This window comes from Macrotis lagotis, chromosome 1 (assembly GCF_037893015.1).
Source record: "Macrotis lagotis isolate mMagLag1 chromosome 1, bilby.v1.9.chrom.fasta, whole genome shotgun sequence".
Lineage (NCBI taxonomy): Eukaryota > Metazoa > Chordata > Mammalia > Peramelemorphia > Peramelidae > Macrotis > Macrotis lagotis.
This window is the reverse complement of record NC_133658.1, coordinates 540,209,163-540,232,209: the sequence shown is the minus strand read 5'-3', so window position 1 is coordinate 540,232,209 and position 23,047 is coordinate 540,209,163. Positions and strand designations below refer to the sequence as shown.

At 34.5% G+C, this 23,047-nt stretch overlaps 1 protein-coding gene across 6 annotated transcripts in view; it reads left to right on the top strand.

The window, feature by feature from the left end:
• Positions 1 to 23,047, top strand: part of CNKSR2 (connector enhancer of kinase suppressor of Ras 2) — a 338,317-nt gene that overhangs the window by 112,710 nt on the left and 202,560 nt on the right. For all 6 annotated transcript variants that reach the window (XM_074214261.1, XM_074214260.1, XM_074214259.1 and 3 more), the window contains exon 5: positions 16,320 to 16,361. In XM_074214261.1, the coding sequence (XP_074070362.1) occupies positions 16,320 to 16,361 (42 nt within the window). The remainder of the gene's footprint in view (positions 1 to 16,319; positions 16,362 to 23,047) is intronic.

The window sequence follows — 23,047 nt, the reverse complement described above, 5'->3', positions numbered from 1 at the left end:
ACTGGTATAATTATACAAGGTTAGATTGCATAATAAATATAATATCAAAAGTCAAAATTGATTTATCAATATGATTATTCAAATTAACGAGCAGAAGGGAATTTGTAAGGTGAATAGCCAATATAACAACAAGGATTAAGAGATGAAGAATCACCAAATTTCAGAATCCCAAACTGCAAATTAAAATGAAATTCTAACCAAATAAAATATTAGTTCACAGGAAATTTTGACTTTCTGCTTTGTTTTAAAACCATCATTGATTCCATTCAGTTCCTTGGACAGTAATACACAGAGCAGATATCATTATATAAGATCAGATAACAAGATTAGGAAATCCAGTCAAGGGTCATGTAGACACTCATATAAGGGGAAGAAGAAGAAAAATTTGAAGGGGTAGTGGCAAATTGAAGGATCAAATGTTCAATGTGTCATATTGATGAATCAAAAGGAAAACTATATGCAAAATAAAAATCTGCCAAAGCATAGGAGAAAACAATCCAAGCTTGATCATAGACTATAAATAGGGTACAGTTCTATGAAAAAAAAGTCACTGGGTTCTTGAAATGAGAGATTAAGTATGTAGGAGGCATGATGCTAATCTTTCCACTAGACACTGCCTAAGGTAGACTATCCATTTGGGGAGTCTTTGAACTATAGGCAAAAATGATTAACTTGAGGATGCCAAAAATATCAACTAAGCACAATATGTGAGAAAATCTGCTAGGTAGCTCAAATTTTAAAGTGTTAAGGTTAAAGGTCATTGAAGCATAGAATTTCAGTCTAAAAATTTATTTAGGTATCAAGTACAATCTTTCCATTTTACATGAAGATATTGAGGCTTAGAAAAGTGAATGCCAAGTTCAGTCCTTATTCAAGGAATTGGGCAGATAGACACAAGTAGGGAAGTGTAGATTGAAATGAACTGGTGACTTAGAAAAGGGGGAGAAGAAAATTTGCTGAAATACAGTAAAGAGATTGAGAAACAATAATTTCATTCTGTTTAATAAAACCAAATGATAATAGGTCACATGCATATAACCCTTTTACTTACAAAGTACCTTATAATTTATAACTTATAATTAATAAAATATAATAATATAAATTATAATTAATCCTCAGAACAACCTTATAAAATAGACCCTGTTGTTATCACCATTTTATAGATGAGGAAACTGAGAGATTAAATGACTTGTCCAGGGTCACACAGTTAGTAAGGATCTGATAGGGAATTTGAATCCAGATCTTTCTAATGCCAAGTCTAGACAAAATTCAACTCACAGAAATGATAATAAACTTCAACTGCAGGAAGAAAGTTTTTTTTTAAGTAGCAGATGAAAAACAACAATTACAATTGCTGATTGACTCCTATGCTGTATGTTTTTGAAAGTATGAACTAATAGGTGATTTAGATTTACCACTATCTGAAGGCAGCAGGTCAAAGTAAATGACCCACAAGCCTATTTCTAGGCTTTTGATTCTTTTTTGGGTGCTGATCTAGGCTTAAAGTAACATAATTTCCTGACCAATTTTTGAATTTATTGGAAGGTAAGTTATTAACCACTATCTCATTAAATGACCAAATCAGATGCATAGCTACAAAAATGAGTTCAATCCTCTTGACCAAGATACCTCATTATAATTAAACAAAATATCCAAAAAACATAGGCCAAAGAATTTTCTGGTTAACCTAGAAATTTATTCCACATTTGTCCTACTATGTGACTTTTTGCCAGGCATGAGATCAATCATGAGCTTAAAATTCCTTTTTTGTTTTCTTCTGTTTTATTTATGGTTAACTTGCCATAAAAATAAATAAATTCTATGTTAACTATATAGTTGAGGTACAGTTTCCTTTTCCTTTTCCTTTCATAGATTTTAGGATTTCCACAGTATAGAGAGCAATGACTCTTTGTTGTCTGAGAGAATATGCATTCAATTCTGGCTCTGCCTCTCATTGCTTATTTGACCTTAGGGAGGTCAAAGGTCTCTTCCAGTTCTGAATCTATGATCTTATTATCCTGTCCAGGTAGATTTATTAGAAATCTTTAGAGTAGAAATCTCTTACCTTGTAAATCTAGGAATCTTGGCTATGCAGCTGAAATTCTAAGAATTATTTGTATTAATGAAGTCCATATTTTCTTCTGAATTACCAATTGTTGTTATAATTTGAGGCTATGCAACTTAAATTAAGTTATAATTTTGGCCAAAGGGGAGCATTTTAGATTGTAGAGCAATGAGTAAGTTCTTATTTCCAAATGTCTAGGCTAAGAACATAAGGGTTATTTTTAAAAAACATATATTTCAAAGAGCTCAGAATATTATGAAAAGATCACTGAAGATAAAGATGATTATGTAAAATTTGAGAGATTTGTACAAACTGAAACCAATGAAGTTAAAATTAGAAAGGAAGCCATTTACTGAGAAAAAAAGTTTTGCCAAGTTTCTGAGATAAAAGTTTCATGTCTATGATTTATAATCAACAGATCCAATTTACAAGAATAGAATTTTTTTTCAATGGATGGAGAATCAAAGGATTCGAATGAACAGCTTTAAAAGGAAGGAATCAGGGGTGGCTAGGTGGCGTAGTAGATAAAGCACCAGCCTTGGAGTCAGGAGTACCTAAGTTCAAATCTGGTCTCAGACACTTAATAATTACCTAGCTGTGTGGCCTTGGGCAAGCCACTTAACCCCATTTGCCTTGCAAAAAAAAACTAAAAAAAAAGGAAGGAATCCAATTTAATAAGTGTATGACAAAAATGCTCCAAATCACTAAGCAGAGATTCTACATTAACCCTAAAAGTTCAGCAAATATGATCAAAAATGGAAATAACAACTGTTAAAAGTTCTTAAGAAAAAGTCACATTAATGCACTATTTATGGAGCTATGGTTGCTCCAGTTATTCTAGAAAGCAATTTGAAACACTATCCAAAAAGTCACAAATTGTGCATAACTTTTAACCCAAGAACAACACTTAAGGGTCTGTACCCTAAAGTGATCAAAGAGGAAAAAAGATTCATACTTGCAAGTGCTAGTGACAGATGACTTAGAAAAGGGGGAGAAGAAACTTTGCTGAAATACAGTAAAGAGATCGAGAAACAACAATTTCATTTCTGTTTAATACAAACCAAATGATAATAGGTCATATGCAAATAGCCCTTTTAGACTTTTATTTATAACATAATATAATATAATAACTTATAATTAATCCTCATAACAACCTTATGCAGTAGACACTGTTGTTATCACCATTTTATAGATGAGGAAACTGAGAGATTAAGTGACTTGTCCAGGGTCACACAGTTAGTAAGGATCTGATAGGGAATTTGAATACAGATCTTCCTAATACCAAGTCTAGACAAAAATTCATCTCACAGAAGTGACAATAAACTTCACCTGAAGGAAGAAAGATTGACCATCAAAACTAAGGGATAACCATCAGTTGGAAATGATTGAACAAATTATGTTATATCGATGTAATGGAATATTATTGTAACAAAAGAAATGGCAAAAGGGAGCATATCAGAGAAACTGAGAATACTTGTATGAACTGATGCAGAGTTGAAGTGAGCAGAAGCTGAAGAACATTATATTCAGTAACAACATTGTAAAGAGAAACTACTTTGAGAACCTATATCAATAGGAATTTATAGCAACTCTTTTCTGTTGTGGGGAGTCAGAAATTGGTTGAGGGATGACTGAACAAATTATGGTGGGTGATTGAAATGAAATGCTGTTCTGTTATGGGAAATGAACAGGATGCTCTCGGGTTAAAAAAATTTATATGAACAGATACAATGAAAAATATACATTATACAAAGTAAAAGCAATATTGCAGGATGATCATCTGTGAAATACTGACCTTTTCTCAACAATACTGTGACCCAAGAGAACTCTGAGGGATTTAAGCTAAAGAATCCTATCCATCCTGAAGACAGAGCTGATGGTGTCTAAATACAGATTGAATCATGCTTTTTTTCCACTTTATTTTTCCTTGAAGTTTCTCTTGGGGGGGGGGTAGTTTTGTTTACTTTTATAACATGACTCTTGTAGTAATATTTTTCATGAATACACATTTTTAACCCATACCAAGCAACTTGCTTTCTCAAAGAGGGGAAGTGGGGTGGGAGGAAGGGAGAGAATTTGGAACTCAAGGTTTTGGAAGTGAGTATTGAAACTTGTTTTTGCATATAACCAGCAAGGGTAGGGGGAAGGATTAATTTATATACATTTTTTTAAAAAGAAACTACATTGAAAGATTTAGGAATTGTGATCAGTGCAATGATCAGCTATGGTTCTAAAGGACTGATGGCGAAGCATACTACCCACTTCCTAGCAGAGAGGAGATAAAATGTCCAGTTCAGGAATTTGTCTTTCTTGAATATATATGTATATACATATATATATATATATATATATATATATATATATATATATATATATACACACACACATATTTTTTTCGGTTTTTGCAAGGCAATTGGAGTTAAGTGGCTTGCCCAAGGCCACACAGCTAGGTTATTAAGTGTCTGAGACTGGATTTGAACCCAGGTACTCCTGACTCCAGGGCCAGTGCTTTATCCACTGTGCTACCTAGCTGCCCCTTGAATATATATTAATGTATTTTACAAGGTTTTTTTTAATTGAGAGATAATTAGGATTGAAACTGGACATAATCTATCCCCCCATAAAGGAAATAAAAGAGAATTATTGAAGGAATTTTTAAATTAACCAAAGGTAACAGAAGGAAGGCCAGAAAGAATCACAGATAAGCAGGTCAGCTTTGAAAGTTATTCACTGAATTTACTTAATATTTTAAAAGAAAAAAACTAAAATTGATTGTAATAATGAATTACCAAGTCATGTTTAATCTTTCTGTTGTGTTTTATTGTGTTCTAGCTTTATGTTCTATTATGTGTATATGCAATTGGTGATTTTGTTTGGTATTTGTGAAGTTCAGAATAAAAATGAATTCTAAAAATATGTAAATAAATATTAGTATCCAAAATGAGGCATTTTCCATTTCACAAATTATACTCCAGAAAATTTTTGTTTTCTCTGTGATGAATGAAAATAAATGCAATACAAGTTCATGGTATATGGCACTTTAACCTTTATGTGTTGGCCTACTCATTGGTATTTAGTTCTACCTGGCTGCTAAGCAGATTTGAGTAGCAAAAATTCCATTATTTTTATCTTCTTTTAACATTTCTTCCTGAGTTGGTCAATTTGGATACTAACCTTTGAACCCTACATAGTCAACAGGAGATGATACTCATCTGTCAAGCTATCAGAGCCCAAGGTTTCTAGACCAACTCATCAGAAAAAGAAAGTACAAAGAAAGAATGACACATGATCAATCAGCTGTGTAACCATTTGTGCTCCTGTTAATCTACTTCTCTCCCTAAATGAAGACTCTTTGTGGGCAAGTGGAAAAAGTATTGAAGGAAGACAAGATAAGATCAATTCAAACTCTGACTGTTATCCAGATTGGTTATGTGGTCATGGGCATGCCCCTAAATTTCAATGAACCTTCAAATCCTTATTTGTAAAATAGGAGAATTAATGTTTTCTGTGAAACTTTCTTTGAATAGGATATTAAATGAAATCATGCCTATAATAGACCTTGAAAATTGTATTTATTATTTATTTTTGAAGTTTTGTAAATTTTAAAGTATACTATAAATGTTATTTATTATTTTTATTTTTATTTAATTTATTGTTTAATTTATTTTTATTTCACCAAGAACAAACATGTGAATCAGTTCAGTAAAAGAGTAAGGCACCAGACCAGCCTTCCATGTCCTCTTTGTAGCAAAGAAAAATCAATCTCAATTTTTTGCTTTGTTTGGATTGAATATTCCACATGGTAATTAACTCTGCTCCTTCATGGTAGCATTGTCTAGTCTTTTAATAATCTTACTACTTTTAAATAACTCATGATTGATTAGTGCTTCATGGGTGTGAGATCATCAGGGCCTTGTCTTTAAGGCCCTGAAATATAAATTTTCTCCTTTCTACTTATTGCTAATGACTAAAAGTCTTAATGAAACTCCAGTCTCATTTCCTATAAAAGATTAGTCTTGAACTTGAACATTCATAGAAAAAATAGAAGAGTATGCAATGTTAGAATTTACTTAAACTAGCATATTTAAAATAGTATCATTAATAATTTGATAAAGATTATATTTTTCCATTTTTTTTAAAGATTTACACTCTGCAGTTTTGCTTCTGGAAAGGAACTTTGATGGAAAAAGCTTATGAAGCCCTTAATAAAGGCATGTGTCATTTACACCAGAACATTCTGCATCTTTTATCTTCAAAAAGTTATCAATTTGAGTAAAAGCAAATCATTCCAATTCCCCAAGCACCAAAAATAACCCTCTAGAGAGGATCCTGTTGACAGAGATATATTAGGATAGCTATGGTAAATCAAAACCTTCCTTTAGAAATTACTCTTTTTAGCCTTTTGGGATCATGTCATATTTTTTTATCTGCTAATTAATTTTTTTATTTTTTCAATTTATTTATTTTCAGATTACTAAAATAGTCATGTTGTAAAATAAAACATAATCCCCCCTACAAAGATAGAGAAACCTCAAGAAAACTAAAATTAAAATGAAAGAGAAAAAGTATACTGCAGTTTGTATTCAGACTCTATCAGCTCTCTCTTTGAGATGGATCATATTCTTTAACATGAGTCTATCAGGGAAGTTGATTCAATATTTTTTCCCACAGTTGCTATTGCTAGCTGAATTTCCCTCCTCCTATTCCTCCCCACCCCTATTTATCCTATTCTCTCTCTCTCCTTTCACCTTGTCTTTCCCTAAAAGTGTGTCATATCTGACTACCCTCTCCCACAATCTTCCCTCTCTTCTATCACCTACACCCCCTCCCTTCCCTCTGTCTCCTTTCTCCCATACCTTTCCTCTTCTTTTTTCCTCTAAGGTAAGAGAGTTTTCTATATTCTATTATGTATGTTACTTCCTCTCTGAGACACTTTTGATGAGACTAAAGGCTCATTCATTCCACCTCACCTCCTCCCCACCTTCTGCTCCATTGCAAAAGCTTTTTTTTGCCTCTTTTATGTGAAATATCTTAACCCATTCTACCTCACCTTTCCCTTTCTTCCAGTAATTCCTTTCTTGCCACTAACTCCTTCTTTGTAATTTATAAGCCTTCATATTCAGTTCCCTCCTGTGCCTTGTCTATATATTATTTTCCATCTAACTGACCTAATAAATGAGAAGGTTCATATGAGTTATCAGTATCTTCCTAGGCAGGAATACAAGCAGTTCAACATCATTAAATCCCTCATAATTTTCCCTTCCTGTTCACCCACTCTGTGTTTCACCTGAGTCCTATCCTCAAAGTTCAAACTTCCTGTTCAACTCTGGTCATTTCAACAAGAAAGTTTGAAAGTCCCTATTTCATTGAATGTTCTCCCTTTCCCCTAAAAAAGTATGTTCAGTTTTTCTGGGTAGTTGATTCTTGATTCGAATTCAAGCTCTTTTGTGTTCTAAATAGCCTATTCTAACCTTAAGAGGCCTCAATGTGGATGCTGCTAAGTCCTATGTAATCCTGAATGTAGCTATGCAATATATGAATTATTTCTTTCTGGTTACTTTTAAATCTTTCTGCTTAACTTGGAAGTTCTGGAATTCAGCTGTAATATTCTCTTTCAAGAAGTGATCAATGGATTCCCTCAATGTCTATTTTACCTTCTGCTTCTAAGATATCAGGGTGATTTTCCTGTAGAATTTCTTGAAAAATGAAATCTAGGCTCTTTTCCTAATCATGACTTTCAAGTAGTCCAGTAATATTTAAATTATCTCTTCTGGATCTGTTTTCCAGGTCAGTTGTTTTTCCAATGAGATATTTCACATTTTCTTCTACTTTTTCATTCTTTTGGTCTTGTTTAGTTGTTTCTTGATTTCTCACAAAGTTAGCTTCCCTTAGCTCTGTTCTACATTTGAAGGAACTATTTTATCCAGAGAGCTTTTTAATTCCTTTTCCATCTGACCAATTCTGCATTTTAAGGCTTTCTGCTCCACATTGACCTTTTGGATTTTTTTCCATTTGACCTAAAATGGTTTTTAAGATGTCATTTTTTTCAGTATTTTTGAATATCCTTCACCAAGATGCTGACTTGGTTTTTATGATCTTCCTTTATCACTCTAATTTCTCTTCCCAATTTTCCTCTCCCTTCCTTACTTGATTTTCAAAATCTTTTTTGAGCTCCTCCAGAGCCTCAGACTAATTCCTATTTTTCTTGGAGGCTTTGGATGGAGAAACTTTGACTTTGTCAACTTCTAAGTGTGTATTTTGATCTTCCAAAGAAACAAAGTAATTGTCTATGGTCAGATTCTTTACCTTCCATTTGTTTTCTCATTTCCCCCCAATCTATGATTTGATTTTAACTTTTTGTTAAGGTGGGGTTCTGCTTCCAAGATAGAGGACACATTTCCCTAAACTTTTTGAGAGTTTTGAAGCTGTTTTTAAGGGATACTCCACCAAGGACCTCAATTCCTTCAAGGTCTTATGAGAGGATCTGACTGCTTACCTGGCCTGTGGATGACCACAACTTTCCCTGGAATTGTACGGAGGATCCCTGCTCTGCTAAGGCAGGATGGGGCCCCACATTGCAACCTGGATTGGAGTATAGACAAAACAACAGAGTCCTATCCCAGGACAGTGGAGAGACCTCTGAAGTCTCCCCCAATCCCTTCACCATCTGTGGGCTAAGAGTTCTGGAAACTGCCCCACTGCCACAGATCCAAATGTCCCCTAGGATCTCAGGCACCCTGAAGATTGTTTATGGGTGGCTGAAGTTATTTTGCTTCCCAGTTGTCTTGGGTTAGAAAATTATTTCACTTCATCTTTCTTGGATTCTGCCACTCTAGAATTTGCATAGATTAATAATTTAAAGACATTTAGAGTGATCTGAAGGACAGTTTCTTAGATTTCCTGCTTTCACTCTGACATCTTGGCTCTGCCTGCTGGTCATGGCATCTTTTTGAAGTTCTATATCAGGTGAAGCCTATAGACAACTTCTCTGGGGGGAAAATGCTTTCAAATGAATAAAATAGGTCATGTCAACAAGCATTTATTATGTGCTTTACTCTATCACGAAATGTATATAAGTTTCTATTGGAAAGCAACTATATTGAAGGAAAGACATCTTCCCATGGCAGCTGGTGGTGTGGAAGATAGACTGGGCTTGGGGTCAGGAAGACCTAAAATCAATCTGGCCACAAAACACTGGTTGTGGGACACCATACAGGTCACTAAGTTCAAATTCTTCAACTGTAAAATAGGTATAATAATATCACCTGCCTTGCAGGTTGAATGGGAAAATCACATGAGATATTTGTAAAAAGTACTTAGTACAGTACCTGGTACAACAGAACTATTATATGCACCTTTCCATTTCCCCCTTCTCATCCAATTTCATGGACTCCCTGAAATCTATCCAGAGATGCTTGAGAGTTAATGGACTTCTGTTTAAGAGTCCATGCATGAACTCTGTGAATGTGGATTCTTTCATTCCTTATATCTAACTCCTAGCAAAGACCTGGCACATTGTAGCCACTTAATAACTACAGATAGATTCATAATTGATTACCATTATGTGATTGTGTCCTCTCTCTTCATGCTTAGAGAAACAAGTTCAAAGAAGTTAAATGAGTAGCACAACATTACAAAATAATTAATAGAGGGGTTTTCCATAAGAAATAGGAGAGAATACACTGGGTTTCCATTATACTGGAGAAGAGAGGTAGAAAGGGAAGTAACAGAATGTTATTACAGAAAGGTTGTGTTTGCTTTCTAAATATTCTAATACATAATTCAGCAGTTCTCAATATAGAGACCATTGGGAATTGTCACTATCCTTTAAGGAGGTCCAGGAGATCAGAATTACTTTAACTTCCAATGTGGTAATTATCGATAGATAAAATCACATTAGCAAAAGTTTATTGTGGCCTTTAATAATTTTTCTGAATATAAGGGGTTCTCAGACCAAAAAAATTGAGAACCACTGGCCTAATTGACCCTGGGTTCCACTGATTATCTGTAATACACTAGACATAGATGTAGTTTCCTGCTAAATAAGAAATTCATGCCTTCATTAAAACCTCAGAGTTCTGTACTACTAATAATCAATTAATCAATGTTTATTCAATAGTCAAGTGCATGGCACTCTCCTTGGTGCTGAGAGTGCAAAGATTAACAAGTGACAATCCCTACCCCATAAGTAGGGGATAGTCTTCTTTGTTTTTGTTAGAATTGTGCAAGGATGTATATAGTAAGCTAGGTATAGATTAGCTTCAGTTTAAGTCAACAAATGGCTATTAAACATCTACTCTGCACAAATTATCATTTAGGGGTACTGGAGATAAAAGGAAGGAAAACTTAATAGAACAAACCCTTGAGGAGGCATAGACCTAGTCCTAGTTCATCTGCTAATTTGGCAAGTTATTTTGCCTTTCTGAGACACAATTGCTTTATCTGTAAGATGAGTGTTGATTGATTATATATAGCCTCAGAGATGCTTTTCAGTTCTATGATTCTTTGAACCTGATGGAGATCTTTTCTTTCCCTTTTCCTAGTTATGGTCTCAGTGCCTATACTTTTGTTTCTACAAAAAATCTTTTCTTGTCATAACAGATGCCAAAAGGAAGAATACCTACAGGTTTGTGAAAACTTGAGACTGTCAAAGGAGTGATAGTTGTACCAGATGCCTGTGAAGTATATTTAGAATACCTTAAGTAAAAATGTATCTGATTAGTTCCCTAAGGGCTTCAGAATAAAGGTGAAGTAAGAACTGAACAGTCATGTCTCAGTGATATTAATAAGTTAGTATTATGTTTATTCACTTTGATCATTCATCCATATCCTTCAGGACAAATAGTCAGCCATATCTGATGTATTCAGATTTAGTTCAAGGCCTTGGAAGCCCTTGCCAGAACAGTTTCTGTCTTGAGTAACTTTGCAATGTACTATTGAGCCCTCTCTCTTGGCCATTTTCCTTGATATTGGTATATGGGGAGGTTTGGTTTGTCATTCTGATGTGAAACTGTGGGTGTAATAATAATAGGCTAGAATTTACCCTTTCTGGTAACTCATAGGGAAACTTCTGCTTGCTAAACTAAGAATGAGCAACATCTGGAAATTTTGTTGAATGATTCCTTTTCTTTATACATAGTAGATTGACAGCAGCATTTTCCTCTAGACCATTAAGGTATGTATTGTATTAGTACATGATATGGAATAGTGATTATTGTCAGATGACACCAATCAGTAGGATATGTTGTGTGACTGTAGGAACTAGAGATGAGAAGTAATGGCACTAATAAAGAATAATTATAGGATCAATTTTTTTCCCTCTCTTCTAGGAGGAAATATAGCATTTATAAAAAAAAATATATATATATATACCCACATATAGATATGTGCATATCTGTGTTCACATATAATTTAGTTGTTTTATATATATATATGTATATATACATATATATATATATATTAACTAAAATAAAAAGGCAATTTTGGAGACATATATGTAAATTTATGAATAACTCATTTTGCCCTCAAAGCCAAATAGAAACTTGATTCTGCTAAACATAATTTGATGGTTAGGTAAATATTAAATATGACATTCTATCTTCTTTGGAATATTCTATCTTCTTTCTTATTAATAAATAAAGTCAGACACCAAAGCACTCAAAATTCTGATCTTGCCTATACCACTTATTTGGGACTGTGGGATTTAATACAAAGGCACTGCAATAGGAAGCTTATAAATAGCAAGCAATGAATACCATTGTGAAGAGTAACTTTGAAATTATCTATAAAATTTGTAGAATTAAATCCTTTTAAACTCTTCAATGATCACTTTAAAATTTATATATATCCTCAGTAAAATTATTTTTATTTTATTTATTTTATTTTAAAACTGCTCTTATTAATAACTAAAAATAACTATTCTGAAGTTAAATTTAGAATCATAGTTACATGATACACAGGAGTATCTAACACCCTAGAGATAAACATCTTTATTCACATAAAAAGATACAACTTGCTTTTTATGTTATGCTATCATCATGTTTAATAAATTTATGAGTATATGCAATATTCATAAGAAATCTTACATTTTATATATATATATACATATACATATATATATACATATATATATATACATATATATATATATGTATACCTCAGGTGCACCAAACTTACATCAGATCTATGCATTAAAAAATGAGGAATACAGAGTGTTAACATGTAGGAAGAAAATTTTTTTTCTATTCTGGAAAGGAAAGTAATAATGTCATTGTTTCACAGAGAGGATAACTGATTATGATCTTGTGTGGGAGTAGCTAGGCAGTGGGTGGCAGTTTCTTTGCATACTTACTTTGCTGAAAAGGAAAAAGTTTTTAAAAGAAAAAAACTTCTATACATAATCTGCTTTCTAACTAATTCAGTGATTTGGAAGTGTACTGCATGGTTTAGAAAAGAATTTCATAAGAAATGATGGAGAAAATGAGTAGGCAAGGAAAGATGTTCAGTTTTTGGGATACTGTAATGGAAAATAAGTGTCTATTGCTGATTATTTTATTAGCAAAGGTTGATCTTTTAAGAATTATGATTTTGTTCAACTAAAATAAATGGGTACATAACTCTTCTACAGATAATGAAACTGTATGGAAATATTCAACACAATGAAGCAATTCAATACTTATTCAGTATAAACAGGTCCTGAGGACCTGCTGAAATTGACCTTTCCCTCAAGTAGCTTACATTTTATTAAGTAAAGGATGGGGCCACAACATACCATAGCAATATGCAAACATTCATATACATCTGTGATCTTATTAATATATGAAAAAGCTCTCCAATATTTAGGGTCTCACATCATAACTACTTACCTGTGTATGGGGGAGCATGCCATATGGGGGAGGCAGGTGCTGAGCCTCTGCTCTGATTTAATTGTATGAACCAGGTGTATGCACTCAACCCTTCACAATCAGAGGTGAGGCTCAGCTCTGCTTTACCTACCAACACTCACAGCATGTTCCTGTGTACATGAACATATGTGAGAAAATATTCAATGTGAAGAAAATTTTATGAAGCTGTGTAGATAAGAAAGTTTCCTCCATAGAAAATAGCTCATTCTGCCTTAAAAGAAATAGATAAATCTTATTCTACCACCTTCTCTAGTTGTACTTTAGAATTTGGAAATGCAGATAAAGGAATCTATAAAAATAATATAATATACTTTTCATTTACTGAGCATATATAACTTAATATTGACAACATAAATAAATATCTATTACACTTTGTTTAATCATCTTCATTAACCTCAAAACTAGTCAGGGCTTGAATATATGAAGAATTCAACTTTATTGGCTGCTTTTATTGAAGGGAAATTATGCACAAATGAGTTGTCTAACTCTCATGACTCTCATATTGCTCATTTAACTGTATAGTGTGCCATGATTCCTTATGACTAGAAATAACATACAGTGATCAAAAGTAGCTTGAGAACCATAGAACTTAGGGTTCTATGAGATAAAAGAGAAAAAAATGGTGCTGACATGGAGAACCACTTGGTGCACAAGCTTGGAGGATGGTTTCATACAGAGAAATGTGAGGTAACACTTCAGAGATATGCTGGAGTTAAATTATTAAGCACCATAAAATCTAAGGTGAAGATTTTGTATAAAATCTTAGAAGAAATACTAATCCATTGAACTTAAGCATGCATGTCTGTGCACATGCACATTCATATATGTGTCTCTGTGTATGTTTGGACAAGGGGAAAATTGTCAAGATCCTTGTTTTGACCACTGTGCAGTGAACGGATTGGGCGGGGGAGATTACTAGAATAAAATAACTCATGGAGAAAGGAGTACATAATAAAAGTTTGCAACAAATAGTTCAAGGAATGACATTCAGAGCATTAAAGTGAAACTAGTTGAAATTTTTGAAGGAGAATTATTTTATCCTAAAATGGAAAAGGTTGTCTAAAATGCCTATGTATCTGTAAATGAAAAGATTACTAAAAGGAAGCTGAACTCTTAATAACTGCAATATGCTGTATTCCTTTGGGGCAAAGGTAGCTACTAAGGCAGAAGGAGTATGGTATCCATTGTTAGATGAAGTCTCTGTGAGGGGAGTTAACTGTGTTTCTTTGTGATAAAGTTGTGTTCTTTTTCAGGGAAGGAACTGAGTTTTTTGCAAAGAAGAGATAAAGATGGTCCCATAATTTCATTGTATGGGAAACTTCTATCAATTCTAATAGAGGTTAGCACCTTCCTGCAACATAGTCTTAGAGAGTTCCCTGAGACACTGAGAGGTTATAGTTTAGGTCACACAGTCATTATGTGTCATCCTAAGGCAGAACTTGATCCCGGGTCTCCCTAACTCAAAGGGCATCACTAAAAATTATATCAGTACAATAAAATTACTTTTTTTCCTGTGGAGTGTAAAGGCCTCCCTGAGTTTTTGAAGGTATGCTTTTTTTAAGAATAATCCCAGGATTCTTCTATTTATAAATTCACTAGAATTTCTAAGTTTCAATTGTGTTAAAAGACATCTCTGAGTAATTAAGATGTTCCTTTCTTTATATAGCATTATTACACAGGTAAAAAAAACTTTAAGCTAAATTTCTTTATAATAATCAAATTTTTCTGTTAATTTACCTTATTAAGAGTATAGTTCTGTGGAAAATTGACCTTTCATAATAAAATTACACTTAAGAATGCAATAAATCTCTTGAATTCATTTATTGCAAACATTTTTGATAATAAGTAATAAATAAGAAATATGTATAGTAGATAGAAGTTAGGAAGATTTGGATTTAAATCCTATCCCTAGCCCTTGCCAGCTGTATGACTCAGGGCAAATTAATTCTATAAGACTCAAAGTTGGTAGAGAAAATAGTAGCCAGCATTCATAAAGAGAATTTTCTTCTCTGAAAACTATCATCCAAAATCATAGATCCAGACCCTATTAAGAATACTATTTCAAAAATACCAGAAAATATCAACCCTAAGTTTGAGAATTATTGTAAATTTGGTATTTCAATTTAAGCTCAAATTAAAGTAAAACTTATAATTGAAACACAATATCATATATTAAAATCATCAGGTTTCTGTAATTCCCCTTGTACCATAAAATACTTACTGTGAAATTTTTTGATTTCACCATTTTCATTAATTTTTAGCTTTAGATACATCTTCCTTCATATCCACATGTTCTCACCATCTAGGTTGGTGTATTTAATCTTCTGGGGTAAAAAAAATCAAGTCACATGAATAGAAAGTTAATGTAAAACAATGTAAACAGCCTCTGAATTAAAACTTGAAGGACTCTCCAAGAACCCAAAGTACTTTGATATTTCATTCTTTTCTTCTACAAATTATTATTGTGTCAACTTTGTGCCAGACAACTCAGCAGCATTTTTCAATAAATTGTAGGTTTACAATACTTCAATTTGGGTTACTTACAGTCATCTCTGAAAAGGGGTGTTAATTGTTGTATATTCAATTCAATTCAATAAACATTTATTCAGTACCATTATGTGTCAGGTATCGTACTAAGCACTGTATATGCTTTGACAGTGTATTAAAGGTTCCTATTTACTTGGCCATTCACAGTATTCAGATGGACTTGAATAGCCAACTGATCTGTAATATACCACACAAGTGGTCATGTAAACTCTGCTTGAAGACCTCTAGCAAGAGCAACCTCCTACTTCTCATGGCAGCCTGCTCCATTTTGGCACTGCTCTTATAGTTAAGAAACTTCTCCTCATATTAAACCTGATAACAGTTCCCATCATTCCATGCTCCTAATTCTGCTTGAATTAGGACCCCCCCCCCCCATGGGATCAATAGAGGTCCCATGAAAACCACAAATAATTGAGGATAGCTAACATATCCCAGCCCGATTCCTCTCTACTCAGGATTAAATATCCTCCCTCCCCCCAAGTTTTTTGGTCTTATCCCTATGGTTTGGTTATGATGCTTTTCACTGTCCTAATTGCCTTTCTTTGAATGTTCCTCAGCTTATCCATGCCCTTCCAAAAATGCAATATCCAGAACTACACATAATATTTTAGATGGGATTTGACAACAAAATATACTTGCCACTGATAAAATTTTGGAGGCATTAATTTTTGGAGAACAATTGATCCATGCTTTTTGAATTGGGTTTTTAAAGATTTTCTCCAACCAAAATATTATGAGAAATGACAAAATTTTTAAGTGATATAGAATTTTGTTTAACTTGATGTTTGTTTCTTTTCCCTCAGGACTGCACAGTATATGAAACAGAGAATAAAATTCTTCATGTGGTAAGTAGATTCATGATTCTTCATTAAATCATATTTCATTTTTCTTATTACAATAAGTAGTTTTAAGACTTCAGACCTCATAAATGATTTTCACCCCAAAAATCTATGGACAAGGTCAGTACAGTTTTCCTATAATGGAAGCTTGAAAGGATTAACATAGAGTATATCATCCTACACTGTGACCAATGAAAATATTTTTCCACTCTTACCTAAATTCACTATAAGTACATTCCCTTTTTTCTCCATTTCAGGCACAAGCCCTTTTTAAATCGCAAAATGTACATTATAAAGATGTAATATAATTAATATGTCTAGTTGAGAACAAAAACAAAAACTTAGATATAGAAAACTAAAGTTTCCTCTATAAGATGGAATGGAATTCAGATATAAATCAAAATTGCTAAATAATTCCTGAAGAGTGTTTTCACTTGTGGTAGCTAGGTGGCACAGTGAATAGAACACTAGTCCTGGAATCAGGAGGACCTGAGTTCAAATCCAACCTCAGATACTTAATAATTACCTAGCTGTGTGACCTTGGGCAAGTCACTTAACCCCAATACCTTGCAAAATAAAACAACCTAAAGAGTGTTTTCACTTGAAAAGCTGGTAATAGGTGACACTGAAAGTTTTCCATTAGTCAAATGCTCTCATTTTGTCCTGATAACATAAATTCTCCCTTTGGGCCAGGCTTGCTTTCTTAAATTTTCCAAATAAAGATGTTTTGGATTTCAAGTGCTTTCTAGGTTTGTTTCCTTTAGAATAGTAATGAAATAACATTTCAGAACTCTATATTTGTCAATATGAGTCATTTTTGCCCTCTTTTTGTTGCTTTATTTTAAGAGACCTTAGTAGTATTTGCACCCTTCTTTTCTAAAGTAAGCAGCCATTGGGAATGGTACTCAATAAACTCAACACAATCACAAATGTGCAAAAATACACTTCATGTATGGGTATCACCATCTCCATACCTAAAGGAATATGTTGCCTCCAACATAAGATTTCAATTTTATTTTAGGTTTTGTTTTTCAAATAAGAAACATAAAAATCATGTGCAATCTCATGTATATTTTTGTTTAATAGTTATTACAATAATTGAAAGTAGTTTCTTGGGAAGAGAGTAAAAAGTTCTGATATTAGTGCTTTTTTTTACTCTGATTTTCTCTATATAAAAATGGTGGTCAATCACATATAGAATTAATAATATAGTACTTAATTCTTGTCACCCACAAAACTGAGATCAAACTGCAAAATCTAAATTTTGTAGAATCCTTTTAGGGTCATAGAGCTTGACCTAGAAGGGACCTTGGAGGCCATCTGGTCTAACTTCCACATTTTGCTGTTAAGTAAATAGTGGTCAAGGATATTCAGTGACCTGTATAAGGTCACACAAGATACATGCTTGTATGAGATTATTGGATCAAGAAATATGGAAAGATTACTTTTATTCATAATTTTCAAAAATTTCATTTGAGTATGACATCTACAAAATTGAAACTATTCAGGCCATTCCCTATGGCAGGGGGTATTACCTCCATCTCTACCTTGTCTTCCTTCAAGACTTAGAATGTGGGGGAGAGGGGTCAACCTCTCCAAAGGGTTTTCCCAAGTACCCTAAGGTTAAAGTGTTTTCTCTCTTCTCAAATTTCATAGAGCACTTTCTTGATAACTCTTATTTGGTTGTATGACCCTGGACGAGTTAATTAACCACCCTGAGCCTTAGTCTTCTCATTTGTAAAATTATGGGGCCAGACACAATAATCTCTAAGGAATCTTCCAACTCTAAAATCTATATTCTCATGTATTCTGATTACTCCTTACCTTGAATTATATTTACAGCGCATGTTTTATTCTCTCCCTGCCTCTTTTCCAATGCAAGTTAAGTTCTTTAGGGAGAGGGACTGTGTCTTCTTTTTTTAAAAAAAGCTTTTATCATAGCCTCTTAAGACAATGCCTTTTCCAAGAAAGGCTTTAAAAAGTGTTGAATTAAAGAATTGTAAACAATATACCACTCCTTTCTCATTGTAATGTTATGAGAAAACTTTATAAAATTCATAGTTTTTAAAGTGGTGTATAATTTCTAGTATTCAAAATTATTCTACCAAGAATAATGATAGTTTGAAGTCTTTTAACTTTTTATTTTTTTAAACTGGACATATGATTTCATCAGCATATATTCCCAATATATTCTCTCCTACCTAAAGATTTACAGACTTGCATGGAGCACTGAAAGGTTACCTGATTTGACCAGGGTCACACAACAAACATGCCTCAAAGAATAGACTTTGACCTAGGTCTTTCTAAATACCAGATGAAGTCTTTATCTAATACATTGTGCTCCTTCTTAAAGTCTATTTTCTTTTTTTTTTATTTTTTATAGTTTTTTTATTTTTTTATTCTCATTTTGTACAAATTTTTTTACATTAATAGAATATTCTTGCTTAAGAGTAAATGAAATACCCCCCCCATAAATATAGACTGAGTGATAAAGTAAAGGGGAGAGAGGAAAAAAATTAAAATTAAAAAAAAATTTAAAAAATAATAGTAATAATTGTAGGTATGGCCAGGTGGCTCAGTGGATGAAGCACCAGCCCTGGAGCCATGAGCACCTGAGCCCACATCCAGCCCCATAGACCCAACAATCACCCAGCCGTGTGACATGCAAGCCACCTGATCCTTACTCCCCTGCAAAAAGCAAAAGAAGAAAAAAAAGACCCAAAATAAAATGAAATAGTAATAATAGTAGGGGTGGCTGGGTGCCGGGCAGAGCATTGGCCCCCTTGAGCCAGGAGCATCCGGGTCCAAATCCGGCCTCAAACAACCAACGATCACCCTGCCATGTGTCTCCAGGCAGGCCATCCAGCCCCATTTGCCCTGCACCCCCCAAAAAAATAATAATATTAAAAACTGTGTTTCAGTCTTTGTTCCAACACCAACAACACTGTAATGGGTGGATCACATTCTTTATGGTAAGTCCATTGCAAAAGTTACTTCCATATTTTTCCAACGTTGCCATTGCTGATCGCAACTCCCTCCTTTCTTATTTCTCCACTACCATGTACTATATTTTCTCTCTCCTTTCACTCTGACGCTGCGGTAGGGTCGCTGAGTGGCGCAGCAGACAGATCCCTGGTCCTGGAGCCAAGAGGCCCTGAGCCCCCATACCATCCCTTAGGCCCAGAATCCACCTGGCCCTATGGTCCTGGACAGGCTGTCCAATCCCAGCCCCTTGCAAGAAGTAAAAAAAGAAAATGTGTTATATCTGACCACTCTCCCCCCATGGTCGATCCTCTCCTCCTTTATTCACATCCCCACCCCTTCCCCCCTGCTCCCCCCTCCTTCTTACTCCAGATGTCTATACCCCATTGAGTATATATGCTGTTTCCTCTCCTAGCCAACTCGGATGAGAACAAAGGTTCCTTCATTCCCCCTTGCCTCCCCCCTTCCATATCATTGCAGTAGCTCATTGTAATAAAGAAAAATCTTATTATATGAAATATCTTGGCCTATTCCCTCTCTCCTTTTTCTTTCTCCCATTACATTTCCCTTTTTTTCTATTGACTCCATTTTTACACCATATTTTATCTTCGAATTCAGCTTTCTCCTGTGCTTCAACTATAAAAGCTCCCTCTACCTGATCTATTAACTGAGAAGGTTCATATGAGTATTATCAGTGTCATTTTTCTATGCAGGAATACATGCAGTTCATCATCATTAAGTCCCTCCTATTTTCCCCTTCCCCTCCACTCTCTTTGCTTCACCTGAGTCCTGTATCTCATGATCAAACCTTCTGTTCAGCTCTGACCATTCCAACAGGAACATTTGAAATTCCCCTAGTTCATTGAAATTCCATCTTTTTCCCTGGAAGAGGACATTCAGCCTTGCTGGGTAGTTCATTCTTGGCTGTATTCTAAGCTCTTTTGCCTTCTGGTATATTATATTCCAAGCCCTATGAGCTTCCAATGTAGTTGCTGCTAAGTCCTGTGTGATACTGACTGTAGCTCCACGATATTTGTATCCTTCTGGCTGCTTATAATATTTTCTCTTTGACTTGGGAGTTCTGGAACTTGGCTATAATATTCCTAGGGGTTGTTTTTTTGGGATCTCTTTCTCAGGGGGATCGGTGGATTCTCTCCATTTCTATTTTGCCCTCTGCTTCTGGAATATCAGGGCAATTTTCCTGTAGTAATTCTTTGAAAATGATGTCAAGGCTCTTTTCCTGATCATGACTTTCAGGTATTCCAATAATTTTTAAATTATCTTTCCTAAGTCTGTTTTCCGTATCAGTTGTTTTTTCAATGAGATATTTAACATTTTCTTCTAATTTTTCATTTTTTTGGTTTTGAAGTATTGATTCCTGATTTCTGGTAAATTCATCAATCTCCCTGAATTCTGTTCTTTGTCTGAAGGATTTGTTCTCCTCAGAGAGTTTTCTTATCTTTTTTTCCATCTGGCTTTTTTTGCTTATTAAAGCATTCTTCTCCTCAATAACTTTTTGAACTGTTTTATCCATTTGACCTAAGCTGGTTTTTAGCATGCTATTTTCTTCAGCATTTTTTTGGATTTCCTTGACTAGGCTGTTGACTTCATTTTCATGTTTTTCCTGCATCTCTCTCCTTTCTTTTCCCAGGTTTTTCTTCCAACTGCCTCATTTGATTTTCAAAGTCTTTTTTGAGCTCTGTCATAGCCTGAGCCCAATTTCTGTTTTTCTTGGAGTCTTTAGATGCAGGAGCTTGTGCTTCCTCATTTCAGACTGAGTATTTTGCTCTTTCTTGGGCTCATTTGCAAAATATTTCTCAATGGCCTTCCTCTTATTTCTCTGCTTGCTCATTTTCCCATCCTGGGCCTGGTTTTGGGGTGCTTCCTAAGCTTTTGGGACACTCCCACAAGGGTCTCAGTGTGTGAGGCTCTGTCCTCCCTCCTGCTCTGTGAATGGCCATAAGTGCCCCCCCTCTGCCACGGGGCTGAGGTGGTGGAGGCCTGCTGTTCTATTGGGGGGGGGCCTAGACTGCGATCAGGATCTGAATGTGTTCAGAACCCCAGTGTCCTGTTCCAGAGGCAGAGGACAGAGCTCTGTAATTTCTCTTCACGCCCCTCCCTCAGTTCAATGGGCTCATGCCCTGGGGGCTCTTGCTAGCAGGCTCCACCTGCTTCTGTTTCTGGATCTGGGCTGCCAAAAGACCGTGCTGCTTGCTGTGTGCCCTGAGGGCTGGGCTCCACATGCTAACTCTGGCAGAGGTCCCCTGCTGTTCCCCAACTTTGAGCCCAGTGCTCCCTGGGGTGTAGCTCAGGAGACTCCCCCGCTTCTGTGAGCTGCAGTTCCCAGAGCCCTGGGGCTGCCTCCAGGAGGCTGAAGTTCTTTTGCTCTGGTGGGCCACCCCTATGGAGGGCCGCCCCTCTGACCCCAAGGAGCAGAGGCTTTCTGCTCTTTTCCAGGTTACCTTGATTAGGAGAACTACCTCACGGGTCCCTCTGTGGGTTCTGTCTCTCGAAAGTTTAGTTAGAGTCCTTAGCTTATGAGTTTTATGAGAGAGCACCTAAGATAGGATCCTTTCTTGTCACCATCTTGGCTCTGCCCCTAAAGTCTATTTTCTATTAAAAAAATTTCATACATTTTCTTGAAATAGCTGTTCTATTCATTTCTATACTAAAAAGATAAGATTTGATGACACAAAATTGCACTTATATATGATCCATCTATCTTTATTTTCCCCTTACAAAGGTTAAGGGAAAATAAAACCCTTGCAGTTAGAGTTATTAACCCTTGTAGTTACCTACAAGGCAACTTGACTTTATGAAAAGAAAACAAGAATAAAATGTATTGCCAGTACATGTGTAGCTTCCTGTCAGGAAACCTTCGGGAATAATTTCAAATCGGTCAACTTTAAATCTTATAATGTGAATTTAGTAGTATCAGCAAGACTAAATAAATACAACATCTAATTAAGATATCTTAGCAAGATAAGTTCAAATAGTGACATGACTTTATTGTTCAAGAATGATAATTTAATTGTCCATTATAATTCAAATTATTTTTTGCTCTACTTTTTAAAGGATTTAATCCTTTAATTTTAAAGGATTTTAACAATATTAAAATGACTCCCATTTTCACAGCAAAAAAAGTTTACATTTTGTTATACTCTTAATTCTGCTTTTGACCCTATATCCGCACATAGCTTTGGATTCACTGAAGAAATAGAGCAATGTATTTATTTTAAAAATTCACTCCATTTTCAAAACTTACATATATCTACCTAAGCCAGCATTGGAAGAGATGTTGTGTTCTCATTTCTAATGCTCATTAAAAATTTTGAATGGAGGACTATGGACAATGAATAAGATTTTGTCCCTCAAAAATACAGCAATGAGTAGTTTATATTTTTCTTCTAATGATATTAATAATGGAATTAGACAAGTTACTATTTCATTTATGAAATACCAGGAAGTTCCAGCTCCTCAAAAATAATTAACATCAGTCACTCTAATTGTAAAATCATTTATATGTTGGGAATATCTGTGGTAGATTAATAATGCAAAATAATACTAGATGTTTAAATATGAACAAAAGAAGCACAAAAAAGTCATAAAAATGAAAAATCTTTGGGACCATGATGGCATTTTATTATGTAGAAAATTTTTATTCTAACAGTTTTTTAATAAACATTTCACTGTCATATGTCAGACTTAAA